Source organism: Ranitomeya imitator, chromosome 2 (assembly GCF_032444005.1).
Source record: "Ranitomeya imitator isolate aRanImi1 chromosome 2, aRanImi1.pri, whole genome shotgun sequence".
Lineage (NCBI taxonomy): Eukaryota > Metazoa > Chordata > Amphibia > Anura > Dendrobatidae > Ranitomeya > Ranitomeya imitator.
The window spans coordinates 490,898,053-490,913,402 of NC_091283.1; the positions used below are offsets into that span (position 1 = coordinate 490,898,053).

Below are 15,350 nucleotides of genomic sequence, written 5' to 3' on the forward strand. Positions count from 1 at the left end.
GCGAGGGAGCCGGGTGAGTATTTTAATAACAGCGGGCGGGCGCACAGGGGGTGGGAGGGGGGTGGGCACATAGATCTTTATTTTAAACACGATTATTCATATCTTCTCTACAGCAAACGCTGCTGCAGAGAAGATATGAATCGCGGCTTCAGCACCAGTGGGGGGGACAGCACTTAATGTAGCGCTGTCTCCTGCACGGCATACGGACTGCACACGGACAACGTCCGTGTGCGGTACGTGTTTTACACGGACCCATTGACTTTAATGGGTCCGTGTAATCCGTGCGCTCCCACGAACACTGACATGTCTCCGTGTTTGGCACACGGGACACGGTCCGCAAAAAATCAATGACATCTGCACAGATACATTGATTTTAATGTGTCTACGTGTGTCAGTGGCTCCGGTACGTGAGGAAACTGTCACCTCACGTACTGGAGCCACTGACGTGTGAAACCGGCCTAAAGCCAAAATCAGGAGTGGGTGATAAATACAGAAGTGATGACGTGTTTCTATTATACTTTTCCTCTGATTGTCCCACTCCTGGTCATGGCTTACACATACTGAGGTAAAATACTGACCAAATACTGACCGAGGCATTATTGCTGGGTTTTCACACATATACTGAGGTAAAATACTGACCATATATTGACCGTGGCCTTATTGCTGGGTTTTCACACAGATACTGAGGTAAAATACTGACCAAATACTGAACGTGGCCTAAGTGTTCGGGACGGATGAGAGGTGATGGGGTTGCAGGTTAGCTGAACACTAGAGATGAGCAAGTACATTTTATACTACTCAGGTCCGGCGTCCAGTTTGGTCTTTCAAGGTAGTCACAGTTGTGCTGGCAATTCACTGTCCGGCATCTTGGGCGTTTTTGCTGCTTACTAGGTCCCTATGACGTCCTATTAATGAGCAAGATCCCGGACTGAGGATCTTCGGTGCCACAAAGGACTCCGGACCAGGGTATTTCAATTCTTTTTGATCATCTCCAGTGTTCAGGTTACCTGCAGCACCATGACAGGGAAATTAAAGTGGTTGTCCGATGAAAACAACAACAAAAATTCCTTGTTCTGGCAATCGATGCGGGTCCTAGTGGTCGGACCACCACAAATCTGTAAGTTGTCACCTATCTCGTGAATTGGTGATATCCTGTTTTTACTGGATATCTCCATTTTGTTTTTCACAGTATCCATTTAAATCAATAGGTTGTCAAAGTAATGCAGGACAGGATAGGTCTTTTCCTGTTTGTGCCAACTCTCACTCTTGCCAAGAGCCGATAGTTGTGAGTATGACTGCAGGCCGCCACATACTAGACAACATCGGAGAAGATTGATTTGCTGATTATAAAAGATGTAAAATGACATAAGGACCTATAGTGAGAAGATATAGGCAGATATAGCATGAAACCTTCACCAAGATATTTCTTTGCCAGATGTGCGCCCATCGATACTCTGTGGTTCTGCCGTCTGAAGACCAACCCAAGATGATAGGCAAGTGCTACATACGAGGAAACAACTTAGAATTCAATGACAATGATGACTGGCAGGCCTACCATTATGAGATGTGTGACTCTGGCGGTGACCACCTCAAAACTGGCATGTGCCAAATGGGTATGAGTGGAGGCATCACTGAAAACATGGTGTACTTTGGAGCTCCAGGTGCCTTTAACTGGCAAGGTAGGACACCTATAAATATAATGATACGTGTTTATGACTAAATTGGTGATTTTTATTTTTGTGTACAAAAAACGGGCCTGCATAAGTGATTTTTTTTTGTTTTGTTTTAGGTACAGACTATGCTGTACAGAGAGATAATTGGGATTTAACAGATTCTTCCTACCCTAACACGGACACCTTTAACATCTACTTGGGTAAATACTCCATCATTGTCCATTCTGAAGATACATTTTTGATCAAACTTTGCACTTAATGAAAAGTACATTGTAGATAGGATAAGAGAGCATAGGTGGAACATCGAAAAAAGATGAGGTGGGATAGCTTTAAAGGGAATGTGTCAGTATGTAGCAAATTGTATCATAATGACACCATGCAGACCAGCAATTGACCTATCTCTGGAATCAGGGTCTCTTCCCCTACATCATGTTGCTTTCAGATTACATAGCAAAAACCTGGTGATAGATTCCCTTTAAGAACTTGGAATGCCTTGGTTACATAAAAAGAACAGATGATAACCAGAAATGTATATGATCATCGACTCATTTACAGTAATGAATATGCGGCTCCACCACCCATAGGGGTGGAGCCGCATATTCATTACTGTAATCGGCGGCCCCACGTGACCACATACAGGAGAAGCTGCGGCCAGGAGAGGAAGCAGCGGCGGCGAGGGAGCGAGCTGGGTGAGTATTTTCAGCACAGCGGGGGGGGGGGGGGGGGGGGGGCGCACAGAAGGTGGGAGGGCGGGGGGGAGATAAATCTTTATTTTAAACAGTATTATTCATGTCTTCCCTGCAGCAAACGCTGCTGCAGGGAAGATATGAATCGCCGATTCAGCACCAGTGGGGGGACAGCGCTTAATGTAGCGCTGTCCCCTGCACGGCACACGGACTGCACACGGACAATGTCCGTGGTGCGGTATGTGTTTTACACGGACCCATTGACTTTAATGGGTCCGTGTAATACGTGCGCTCCCACGAACACTGACATGTCTCCGTGTTTGGCACACGGCCAAACACGGAGACACGGTCCGCAAAAAATCACTGACATCTGAACAGATGCAGTGATTTTTATGTGTCTACGCGTGTCAGTGTCTCCGGTACGTGAGGAAACTGTCACCTCACGTACCGGAGACACTGACGTGTGAAACAGGCCTAATGCAGTACGTGTAGCATGGAATGTGTATGTGTCACATACAGTGTAAATGTGTGTAGCATGGAGTGTGCATGTTTGTGTGACATGCAATGTGTATATGTGTGTAGCATGGAACGTGTATGCGTGACAGCAATGTGTATATGTGTGTAGATGGAATGTGTGTAGATGGAATGTGTATGATATGCAGTGTGTATATGTGTGTAGCATGGGGTGTGCATGTTTGTGTGACATGCAATGTGTATAAGTGGGTAGCATGAAATGTGTATGTGTGTAGCATGGAATGTGTGTGTGTGACATGTAATGTGTATATGTGTCTAGTATGGAATGTGTGTGTGTGTGATATCCAATGTGTATATGTGTGTATCATGGAATATGTGTGTGACAAGCAATGTGTATATGTGTACAGCATGGAGTATGTGTGACATGGAGTGTGTCTGTGGAACATGCAATGTGTGTATCATGGAGTGTGTGTATGTATGTAGCATACAGTGTGTATAGCATGGAGTGTGTAATATGAAATGTGTGCAGCATCTCATTTTATAAATGCCAGCACTGCAGACAAGCGTTCATTGGAATAAACATGACAGCGATCACCCAACGATCAATCAAATCGCTAATTCGTTGGGTGATTGGTTCTCGGCAGCACATCCACAGGTGCCAATGTGCTGCTGATAACATGATATTGTATGAGCACAGAACCACCCATAAGTGATCGTTCTACAACCCTAGCCTTCTTTCGCCAGTCTAAAGAGGTCGGTAATAATGTGCCGAATATTTTTATATACTGTAGTTGATCTGACCTCGATAATGGTCTGAAATCAGATTGTGGAAATACAACATAAACCATTACGTGACCCAGAACAATTCTTCTCTTGGATAACCATTATGGTCGCTGCTCCCGAGCCGGTCATCCAGCTTAACAATGGCCGGTGAAGCCACGTCTAGACCCTCCCCATTGTGCATAAAGGGCATGCGGAAGGAACTTTTGTCTTTCACTGTCCCCATTAATGAGGCTCTTGACGTGTGCCCCTGTATCAGGTGATCTGACTGCAGTTGTGGTATAAGTTTATATCATTTGGATAGAAGGATCACGCTAAGCTGTCAGGAATGCTAGAGATTTGGTCAGGACTTGTTATATGCGGAGCTTCCTCTGCGCTTGTCAACGTGAGTCATTACATTTATTTGTTTTTTTCACTCTCTCTTTCTTAGGTGTGTTTTCTTAATAGGGCGTTCTAGTATAGCACCCCTCTCTATTTTTTCTTAAAGGGGCACCCTAGCATAGCACCTCCCTCTAAGGAAGGTTACACTTATGGCGTCATTTTCTGATGACGGCCTCCGTTCGATGTGTCCTGCATTGGTTTATTCAATGCCTTATTGGACATTATAGAATATTTCCCCAGCCCTGTATTTCTTATATAGATGTAGGACACATCCAAGTGCAGCCTGGGTCTTAAAGAGACATACACCCAAATAACCTGCAAATAGGAAAGAATAGTAACGCAGGTGTATACATACTTTCGTCCAGGAAGATGAAGGGATATTACATTTTTCAACAAACAAAGGTAAAAGGTCATGTACTAATCTACTTTGCCGCAGTTTTTCCAAAGTTTTCAAGCTCTCTGCTTGCAATCATTGAATGAGGACCAATCAATGAATTTTAACAAGACGTCCACCTTTGGCTCCATCACAGATTTCCATTCCATGTGTGTAGACAATGGAGCTCTTCTTTCAGTTACAGCAAGCAGAGATGTTGACAGCTGGGAATGGGTGCCTGGAGTATATTAGAAAACTGTACAATAAGAAAGTGTATCTGTTGGCACTGGAATACCCCTTTAAAGGACTTTTCTGGTTTCGGAAATCTGCATTTTGTTTTTCTGTTACTTACCCTTTTTGGGTCCGGCGCTGAGTCTCCGCCACTGTTCTCAATGTCTGCAGCTCTCACATCACTTTGCAGCACTGCAGCCAATCAGTGAGCTCAGCGACTGTGAGTGACTCATGCTGTCAACTTTGGCAGAGCTGCTGAGCTCACTGATTGGCTGCAGCGCTGTCAATGTGTTATCAGCTTTACTTACAATAGCAGACATGGCAACTCAGCATTGGACCCAGGAATGGTAAGTAAAGCCAAGCTTATTAGAAAAGCTTGTCCTGCTTTGTCCTGTGCCTGGGATATTTGTCAGCAGACACCATGGCTGTCTTGGCTCATTGACCTTGTTCCCACAACTCAGTTTTTTAAAAGTTGATGTGCCATGAGCCCCATTACCTCTGCTACCCCCTGGGACAGTGATGGCTCCATGTTGTAGCATTGTGGGATTGTGGGAACCTCATTGTGGCTAAAACTAACATAAAAGAAAGACTAAACAGGGAAAACATTACACCAGATATATTGTAATAAGCTGCCCTGTTAGTGGTGAAGCCATATATTTCACTCACAGATTTACAAGCAGAAACCAAGGGAATCATTAACTTCCAGACAGGCAGACGGAAGAGAAGATAAGAAAATACGTTTTAATTTACCGTTTTATTACAATACAAGAATGCATTGTGTGATGACAGTCACATGACCAGGAAAATCAGAACAAGGACCGTCACCCTATCCCCCTCTTATGTGCCTAAGAGGTTTTTAAATTCTATATTTAAAAGCGAACCTTACATTCACAGTAGAGCCCCTGCATTGAGAAATAACATGCTTATATCCTGTAGCCACCACCAGGGGGAGCTCACTACATAGAAATAGTATACAAAAAACTCTTAAGCACCACCTAGTGGTGGCTCCAGATGTCCACATAAGGATCAGTAGGGTTTTTAAAGCTCAGGATTAGAAAAATAGATGTCTGATAAACATGGAAATATATCATGAAATTACTCCACACAAAAAAAGTTAGTCGTACACTTTTTTAAACCCATTTCAATAGTACTGTCCAACAGAATTTGTAGTAAGAAGAAATCTGCACATGCATGCCTATTTATATTAAAGGTACAATCTTTATAAACTCCTGTGCTCAGGTCACAATATCTGCACAAAGCCCCCATATTAATGTACATTAATTTGATAGGTTATTCCTTGATCTCAATTGAATTTTGTCTATTTTCAACCATAGAAACTATGAAACTATTTATTCAGCAAAAATACTACCAGCATAAGATTACAATACATTTCCATAGGAGAGACATTATCTTCTGTATAGCTTACCACAATACAATCCAAATTTACTGTACCAGCCCCCAAAACAAAGCAAAGCCCGTGTCCACGTGTTGTGGGGCCTCTTGTGAAAATAATAATAATAATTTTATTACTATAGTGCCGACATATTCTGCAGCACTTTACATTTTAGAGGTGACTTGTGTATACAACAGGCATTACAGCATAACAATAAACACAGATCAAAACAGATACCAAGAGGCATGAGGGCCCTGCTCGCATGAGGAAATAGGGGAGACACGAGAGGTGGATGGTAACAATTACTTACGTTGTTCGGACCAGCCATAGGGTAAGAATAGGGTGTTCATGTAAAGCTGCATGAACCGGTTATCAGCCTAAGTATGTAACAGTACAGACACAGAGGGCTAATAACTGCATAAAGCGTGTGAGAACATGATACAAGGAACCTGATTATGGTAAAAATTTTGAATGGGCAACACAGGGATAGTTAGGTTAATGCGTTGAGACGGTAGGCCAGTGTGAACAAATGAGTTTTTAGGGCACGCTTAAAACTGGGGGGATTGGGGATTAATCGTATTAACCTAGGTAGTGCATTCCAAAGAATTGGCACAGCATGTGAAAAGTCTTGGAGACAGGAGTGGGAGGTTCTGATTATGGAGGATGCTAACCTCAGGTCATTAGCAGAACAGAGGGCATGGGTAGGGTGCAGACTGGTAGAATGGTAAAGTTTGGGCTGCTCCTGCTATGATGTCGCACTTTGTTCTTTGAAGATAGTTTATCCTTCTAGATGACTCCATTCTGCTAAAAAGTGTACTTGGTAAATATCCATCATCTGCATTGATAGGAGCCATCCCAGAACATGGTCATTGCTTACACAGATTATATCTTTTTTGTTCAGATGGGGGTCAAGTTACCCCAAACTGAGTAATGTATTTTAATGTAGATCTTATCATGTTCCTTCACCCCAAAGGCTCTCAGAGACATTAGACATTCTCTGAACTTGCCCATTCCGGAGGGATGGTCAACTATCTAATACAAGAGCTCAAATCCTTTTCTGGTCCATAGGCAACATTGTCATGTTGAATCACTTCCACGGACCACAATGATACCGTCTGAGACATTTTTGGCATCAAAAGTATATGCCATGATAGATAGAGAGTCCAGAAAGTGGAACCTAATCAGAACTCCAGAGAGCAGAAGGCCATGGGCTCACGTATCACTGCATCGCAAACTCAACTGTCGTAACCTACCATGGTGAAAGCCGCATACATTTATATCACCTTTAAATTGTATACACCTTTCAGCAGAGCCAAATAGGTCAAGATAACTCATTCTCCTAACATTTATGGGAACATAGAGAGGGCTACCTACCACTTCTCTATTCTTTGGGTATGGAAACAAAATTTAGCAGCCACACAGAAGCAAATATGTCTGTGACCAGATGGTTGGTGCCCTCACAGAATGGCAGTGTGGGCCACAGGTTGTGCACCCCTGGTTTAATGTGTATGGGTGTGTCCTGACTGCCATTGGGGGAGATAAGGATCATATGGTTGGAATTCAGACACCAAAGCTTGTTGTTCAGTGGTGAGATGTGCCACAAGAAAGGAATCTCCTAGAGAACATAGGGAACCTCGGCCAAGCATGACTGTGTGCGGGGTATGGAGTAATCAGGGGAGATAGTTGTCAGCTCAGTGATTGTTGGCAAGCAGCTAATCTGTATGTCCAGCTTAAATGGGTTGTCTGGTTAAAAAAATTACTATTTATTGATAGTATAGATGGTAACTTAATGATTGGTAAGGGTCTGACCCGCGGAACCAGCACCGATCAGCAGAATCGAGAACTTTTTAAAATAGAGCACCAGTGCATATGTGGCCTTCACTCCATTCATTCTTGCCTCATAGAGAAGGAAGGGAGCTGCGGTTGTGCATCCGACCTGCCACGCCATTTTGATGAACGTTCCTGTCCGGCACTAATATTCCCTGATCTGCCAATCGGTGTGGGTCCCAGTGGTGGGACATTAGCCGATCAACAAGGATAGATGATAACTTGTTTTCACTTTACAACCTCTTTAAGTTTAATGTATTATTTCTATTCTCACCCACAGGGTACTCTGTACAGCTTGGCATGGATGTCCTGCTGAAAAACAAGATCACCATTGTCTCTGGGGCTCCTCGCTGGAACCATAAGGGTGCTGTGTACCTGATGGAAATGGAGGAGAAAAATTTACAACTGAAACAGGTGCTAAGTGGGGACCAAGTGGGCTCCTACTTTGGCAACATCATTGCCCTGGCTGATTTTAATAATGATGGGTAAGTAGTAGAAGGACACTTAGTAGTACAATCGGTGCTTGTGCTTCTCCCCGCAAAAAATTGACCTGTTGCACATTTTGACCTTGGACACATATTGGTAAATCTCCTTTGCCCTGATTTATTCCTAGGTGGCAGGACATAGCGGTTGGCGCTCCTTATTATTTTGATCAGAGGAAGGAAATTGGAGGAGCGGTTTACATTTATATGAATGAGGTTGGAAGTTTCATTGATATGCCATCTTTAGTATTGCATGGTCCGACAGAATCTGGTTTTGGTTTTGCCGTGGCGAACATTGGTGATATTAATCAGGATGGGTTCTCGGGTAAGCAGCATATATTATACAATGGATAATGGACTCACTGTCTTGTAACCTATTCGTGCCTCAGTGAATGTAGCCTAATGCAAATTCTTGTCTGTTCAGACCTGGCTGTAGGAGCCCCATACGATGAAATGGGCAAATTGTACATCTACCTCAGCAAGTCTACTGGCCTACAGTCCAAACCCAGCCAGGTAACGTATTATGAAGTCGTTGATCACTCATGTGCAAAGATTATATTAAAGGGGTTGTCCAGGTAGTACAAGTTGTCACCTATGCTTGTTGATCAGTGGGTGTCCAACCTTTAATCCTTGCTAGAATAGAGCAGGAGCACACAAGCTTAACTGCTGCTTTATTCATCCCCATGGGGCTGGGCTCAAATTTTTCTTGCAGTACCATAAATAATGAACGGAGTGGCACTCGGACGTCTAATTGAGAGACCATAAAAATTATTTGATCTGTGGTCCCCAGGAGTGAGACACCCACAGCAAGTTATCATCTATACTGAAGATAACCCCTTTAAACGTACTTTAGCAAATGTGTTTTTTTTTTCAAATTCCAATGTATCTAAAAAGAAACATGAAGCAACTTTGCCAAAAGTCTTAAGTCTCATAGTTTGTGTCTACAGCTCCTATGCCAACCTATGTGTTTCCATGGTAACAAAAACAACAGACAAACCCTATTTATTTAGCCTGATGCTGGAGTTTTTACTTCATCTCATCTATCACCTACTATAGTTCTTACTTACATACACAGTACAGACCAAAAGTTTGGACACACCTTCTCATTTAAAGATTTTTCTGTATTTTCATGACTATGAAAATTGTAAATTCACACTGAAGGCATCAAAATTATGAATTAACACATGTGGAATTATATACTTAACAAAAAAGTGTGAAACAACTGAAATTATGTCTTATATTCTAGGTTCTTCAAAGTAGCCACCTTTTGCTTTGATGACTGCCTTGCACACTCTTGGCATTCTCTTGATGAGCGTCAAAAGGTAGTCACTGGGAATGGTCTACCAAAAATCTTGAAGGAGTTCCCAGAGATGCTTAGCACTTGTTGGCCCTTTTGCCTTCACTCTGCGGTTCAGCTCACCCCAAACCATCTTGATTAGGTTCAGGTCTGGTGACTGTGGAGGTCAGGTCATCTGGCGCAGCACCCCATCACTCTCCTTCTTGGTCAGATAGCCCTTACACAGCCTGGAGGTGTGTTTGGGGTCACTGTCCTGTTGAAAAATAAATGATGGTTTTAAACTAAACGCAAACTGGATGGAATAGCATGCCGCTGCAAGATGCTGTGGTAGCCATGGTGGTTCAGTATACCTTCAATTTTGAATAGATCCTCAACACTGTCACCAGCAAAGCACCCCCACACCATCACACCTCCTCCTCCATGCTTCACGGTGGGAACCAGGCATGTAGAGTCCATCCATTCACCTTTTCTGCGTTGCACATAGACATGGTGGTTGGAACCAAAGATCTCAAATTTGGACTCATCAGATCAAAGCACAGATTTCCACTGGTCTAATGTTCATTCCTTGTGTTCTTTAGCCCAAACACGTCTCTTCTGCTTGTTGCCTGTCCTTAGCAGTGATTTCCTAGCAGCTGTTTTACCATGAAGGCCTGCTGCACAAAGTCTCCTCTTAACAGATGTTGTAGAGATGTGTCTGCTGCTAGAACTATGTGTGGCATTGACCTGGTCTCTAACCTGAGCTGCTGTTAACCTGCGATTTCTGAGGCTGGTGACTCGGATAAACTTATCCTCAGAAGCAGAGGTGACTCTTGGTCTTCCTTTCCTGGGGCGGTCCTCATGTGAGCCAGTTTCTTTGTAGCACTTGGGGATTTTTGCAACTGCACTTGGGGACACTTTCAAAGTTTTCCCAATTTTTCGGACTGAGCGACCTTCATTTCTTAAAGTAATAATGGCCACTCGTTTTTCTTTACTTAGCTGCTTTTTTCTTGCCATAATACAAATTCTATCAGTCTATTCAGTAGGACTATCAGCTGTGTATCCACCAGACTTCTGCTCAACACAACTGATGGTCCCAACTCCATTTATAAGGCAAGAAATCCCACTTATTAAACCTGACAGGGCACACCTGTGAAGTGAAAACCATTTCCGGTGACTACCTCTTGAAGCTCATCAAGAGAATGCCAAGAGTGTGCAAAGCAGTCATCAAAGCAAAAGGTGGCTACTTTGAAGAACCTAGAATATAAGACATAGTTTCAGTTGTTTCACACTTTTTTGTTAAGTATATAATTCGACATGTGTTAATTCATAGTTTTGATGCCTTCAGTGTGAATGTACAATTTTCATAGTCATGAAAATACAGGAAAATCTTTAAATGAGAAGGTGTGTCCAAACTTTTGGTCTGTACTGTATTTGGTATATTATCAAGAAACATGTGGAAAGGAGTAGAATTGCAAGGTCAGACTACACAGGACTTGTTTGTAGTCTGTTACCATGGAAACACCTGGGTCTGCATCAATGCTGTACACACGTACAAATATGATTTTTTTGTTATGTAAGGCTATTTGCTTAGTATCTTTACTTTTTATTTTAGATGTGGTGTGAAAAAATAGTGACAAAGCTGGACTTATCCCTCTTTAAAAAGGTTTTATAATCTCAATAAAACACCTGTGCCCCTTGTAGCCGGGGTCCCTCTTTACTTCCTGGTGTAGCGATTTGTTGTCCAGCGTCACATGACCGCGGTAGACCATTTATGGTGGTGGTGTTGTTGGTGTGGTACATAAAGTGAGGTGACTATGCGTGACCGGGTCAGTGGCCCTGCCTGGATAGCACCTGACACGTAACAGGTGCCAAAATGTAAAAAGTAATTATGCCTTGAAGTCACTTGCAAGAGATGGAAACCCCTTTAAACATGAAAAAAACTGTGTAGAAAGACATCTTTTGTGTTCTTGTAGATAATCGATGGAGCCCAGGTTGGTGGGATACAAATGTTTGGATATTCAGTCAATGGGGGAATGGATGTTGATGGAAATTCCTACCCGGATCTGCTGGTTGGCAGTTTATCTGATCGTATTGCTCTGCTCAGGTACTACATCTGTCTCTTGGCACTATGTGATTCAGGGAACCTAAGCTGAAGTTTGAGGTTTTAGTCTTAGATCAGATCTATAGTACCAGTGACTACGGCTATGATATAGTATACGAGGGTTTTCATGTAATGTATCAGGCCCATCGTAGAGTTATCTAGAGTTATAATTCTACAGTCTAGGGTTATAATACAATACTAACTAGGGCTATAATACAGTACACTATGGCTGTGATACAGCAGACTAGGGCTATAATACAGCAAACTATGACTATGATACAGCAGAATATGACTGATAAGGCAGACTAGGGCAATTATACAGACGACTTGGGCTATGATACAGCAGACAAGGGCGATTATACAGTAGAATATGGCTATGATACAGCAGACTAGGGTTATAATACAGTACACTATGGCTGTGATACAGCAGACTAGGGCTATAATACAGCAAACTATGACTATGATACAGCAGAATATGACTGATAAGGCAGACTAGAGCTATTTTATGGTAGAATATGGCTATGATACAGCAGACAAGGGACATGATGCAGCAGAATATGACTATGATACAGACGACTAGGGCTATGATACAGCAGAATATAACTGATAAGGCAGACTATGGCGATTATAATGTAGAATTTGGCTGTGATACAGGAGACTAGGGCTATAATACAGCAGACTATGACCATGATACAGCAGAATATAACTGATAAGGCAGACTAGGGCGATTATACTGTACAATGTGGCTATGATACAGCGGACAAGGGCTATGATACAGTAGAATATGACTAAGATACAGCAGATTAGGGCTATTAAACAGCAGACTATAGCTATTAAACAGCAGGCTACGACTATAATACTGCATAATATGCCTATGAAACAGTAGACTAGGGCAATTGTACAGCAAAATATGGCTGTGATACTGCAGACTAGAAGTATCATACAGAAGAATATGGCTATGATATAGCAGATTATGGCTACTATATTGCAGATTAGGGCTATGATACAGCAGACTAGTGATACTGTATGATACAGCAGAATCTGACTATGATACAGGAGGCCATAGTGCTGGTTTTAGGCTTTCTTGCTTGGATAATGTCAGAGAGTGACAGACTGTATATTATCATATTATATCTTTGACCTCATCTCTCTTGATTTTGTCGTAGGTCTCGGCCCGTTATCAATATTTCAAAGACATTCTCTGCGACCCCACTACTTGTTGATGCCAGTAAATGTACTTCTTATTCTCCCTGGTGAGCGTCATCTTGAGCAGTAATCTACTATTTAATGAAAAGTTCTGCAATGTTTGTGTTCCAATCTTTGTTGCAGTCAGTGAATGGAAGCATCTCATGCAGATGGACAAGTTAGTAACCTGTGCAGACTTAATACTATTTTTAAGCCAGACTGTTATATTTACCAGCAGTGATGCCTGCCAGTACATTATTAGGATGGACGATGGATTCTGGATATTAGAGTCTGGGAGTACAACACATGATGACTTTTGACACTCTCAGTGCAGGAATGAATGTGTCACATGGATTTATGTATTTTTACATCAATTAAGGAATTTGCATCTCAGACCTTGTGGGGGCATCACAACACAGAACCAGACCCCAATCAGAGGACAATAAAACATTCACACTCCTTATCTATGAACTTTCCCAATATTTATGGACCAACTGTTTGTCACTCTCCCATATCGGTAATTCTGCTTCACATCACCTCTCTTATCTATGACATTATTTATGTGCTGTGTTGTGCATAAATATGTGATTTTTCAGAATTTGCTTTAGCCTGTGCCTGATGAAGAGACCTGAGTAGTCTCGAAAGCTTGCTATTTGTTACCATCTTTTCAGTTAGCCATTAAGGTATCAACCACTGAGGACTCTCAATTCTAAATATTTTTCTAGGATAGACGAGAGATTTCTGCTGCCCATGTGTGGTCCACATAGCAGCCAGTAGTGAGAAGTATTTAGATACATTCACAGAGGAAATTTGTGATGCAAAATTTCCCCAGTGGCAAAATCAGATGGTACAGACCTTGTTGTGGAAGCACTGCACGCATATGTCAGGATTCAGCCTTTGCATTGGAGAAGGGTGAAATCTTCTGTGAAACCTTACAACAGAAATTGACAACTTGAATATATTCTGTACTAAGTATGTATTAGCGCCCAGTTCTGTACTGACAACCTTCCTTCACTCCTGTCTTACAGCATCGATATTAATCTCTGCTTCTCGTACACGCTGAGTACCGGCAATGCCAGTTACACAAATAATATTAGTGAGTATTTTGCATATATTTTGTGGTTTAATTTGCTTTTTGGTGGTGACAGACTCCCATTAAAGGGGTCATCCACTTTTCTGACAGCCCCTTCTCAATCACTGTGTTTTCCCCTTAATAATAATGGTGTCAGGGCCTTCTCTCCCAGGGCTTGTATGACACTATTATGTCACTCAATCCCTGCGGCCAGTCAGCACTTCACTGTCCTCTCCTTCAGATAAATCAGACATTAGAGGAAATAAGAGAGCAGCCACAGCTCTGACTTCCTCCGGATGTTTGATTTGTCCTAAAGAGCGGAGAGTGAAGCAGATGCTGATTGGCTGCAGGGATCATGTAACATAACTATGTCAGGTGAGCCTTGGGAGTGCCGGAACTTACACTGCTGGAGCTGCGCCCACACCGGAGATGACTATATAGCTGTTATTATTATTATATTATTATTTTTTAAGAGGGAAACATTGTGATTGAGATGGAGTTGTCCGAGCAGTGGACAACCCCTTTTAATGAGAAAATTCTAGCTGTCTGCAGACTCCACTAGAGGGAGCCCAGCCATTTACTTCATACTATGTTATTTTTTATGGATAACCAGTATGCAGTAAGCTCCTTAGCTTCTTCTAGTAATTTTTACCAGATCCAAACAGGGAATTTATGTAAATAAGTAGTAATAACTTTAAGATGATAACAGTTATGTATTTTCTACCCCTGAAGCCCTCCAGTACACAGTGGAAGCTGACTTTGATAAACGTCCTACTCGAGTGAAATTCTTAGGGGCTTCTGGAGCTGTCTACAAAGGATTTTTCTCAATGCCGGACACCAAATGCCAAACCCTACAGCTTCTGTTGTTGGTGAGGAACTGAAATATAGTTTTAGTCTCTTAGCCTTGGCACAAGGTATAGCCATACATGTATTCGATGTGCTTGTGTCATAATGCTTTGATGTGATGGATGTGCTGCGTAAAAGGTCTGGAAAGTAACTTTTCACCATTACTGAATATTTTTAATATGCTCACCTGTCCCAGCTCCATCATCGTTCCCTTCCACTGTCAGGTGCTGCTTTGTTCCCATCGGTGTCGTTGACAGTGGAGGCGCTGATTGTGTCACCACCAGAAGAGAACTCTCTCCTACCACTATGTGGAGTCTGCTTGCTGTCCACCTAATTCACCTTAGTGTTTTCCTATTAAAGAGACTGTTTTCGCTGTTAGTAAGTGTTGTGTGCTTCACCCGGTCATTTACTCGGTTCTGTTTTTTAACGTATGCTCTTCAATCTGGCTACCGTAATTGATGGAGTCAATCAGTGTACCAGTGGGGCACACAACATCCTAATGAAATTCTCGGTCCATTGCCAGTTAATGTATTGTTTACTGCGCTCCTATATTGGATTGACTTTCTGTAT

The 15,350-nt window shown here is 42.4% G+C and overlaps 1 protein-coding gene across 1 annotated transcript in view; it reads left to right on the plus strand.

The window, feature by feature from the left end:
• ITGA3 (integrin subunit alpha 3) overlaps positions 1–15,350 on the plus strand; it is a 124,396-nt gene that overhangs the window by 38,644 nt on the left and 70,402 nt on the right. Inside the window, exons 4-12 of the mRNA XM_069751445.1 lie at positions 1,436–1,679; positions 1,790–1,873; positions 8,099–8,303; positions 8,432–8,625; positions 8,725–8,813; positions 11,550–11,680; positions 12,844–12,930; positions 13,891–13,958; positions 14,667–14,803. Coding sequence (XP_069607546.1) covers positions 1,436–1,679; positions 1,790–1,873; positions 8,099–8,303; positions 8,432–8,625; positions 8,725–8,813; positions 11,550–11,680; positions 12,844–12,930; positions 13,891–13,958; positions 14,667–14,803 — 1,239 coding nt within the window. The remainder of the gene's footprint in view (positions 1–1,435; positions 1,680–1,789; positions 1,874–8,098; positions 8,304–8,431; positions 8,626–8,724; positions 8,814–11,549; positions 11,681–12,843; positions 12,931–13,890; positions 13,959–14,666; positions 14,804–15,350) is intronic.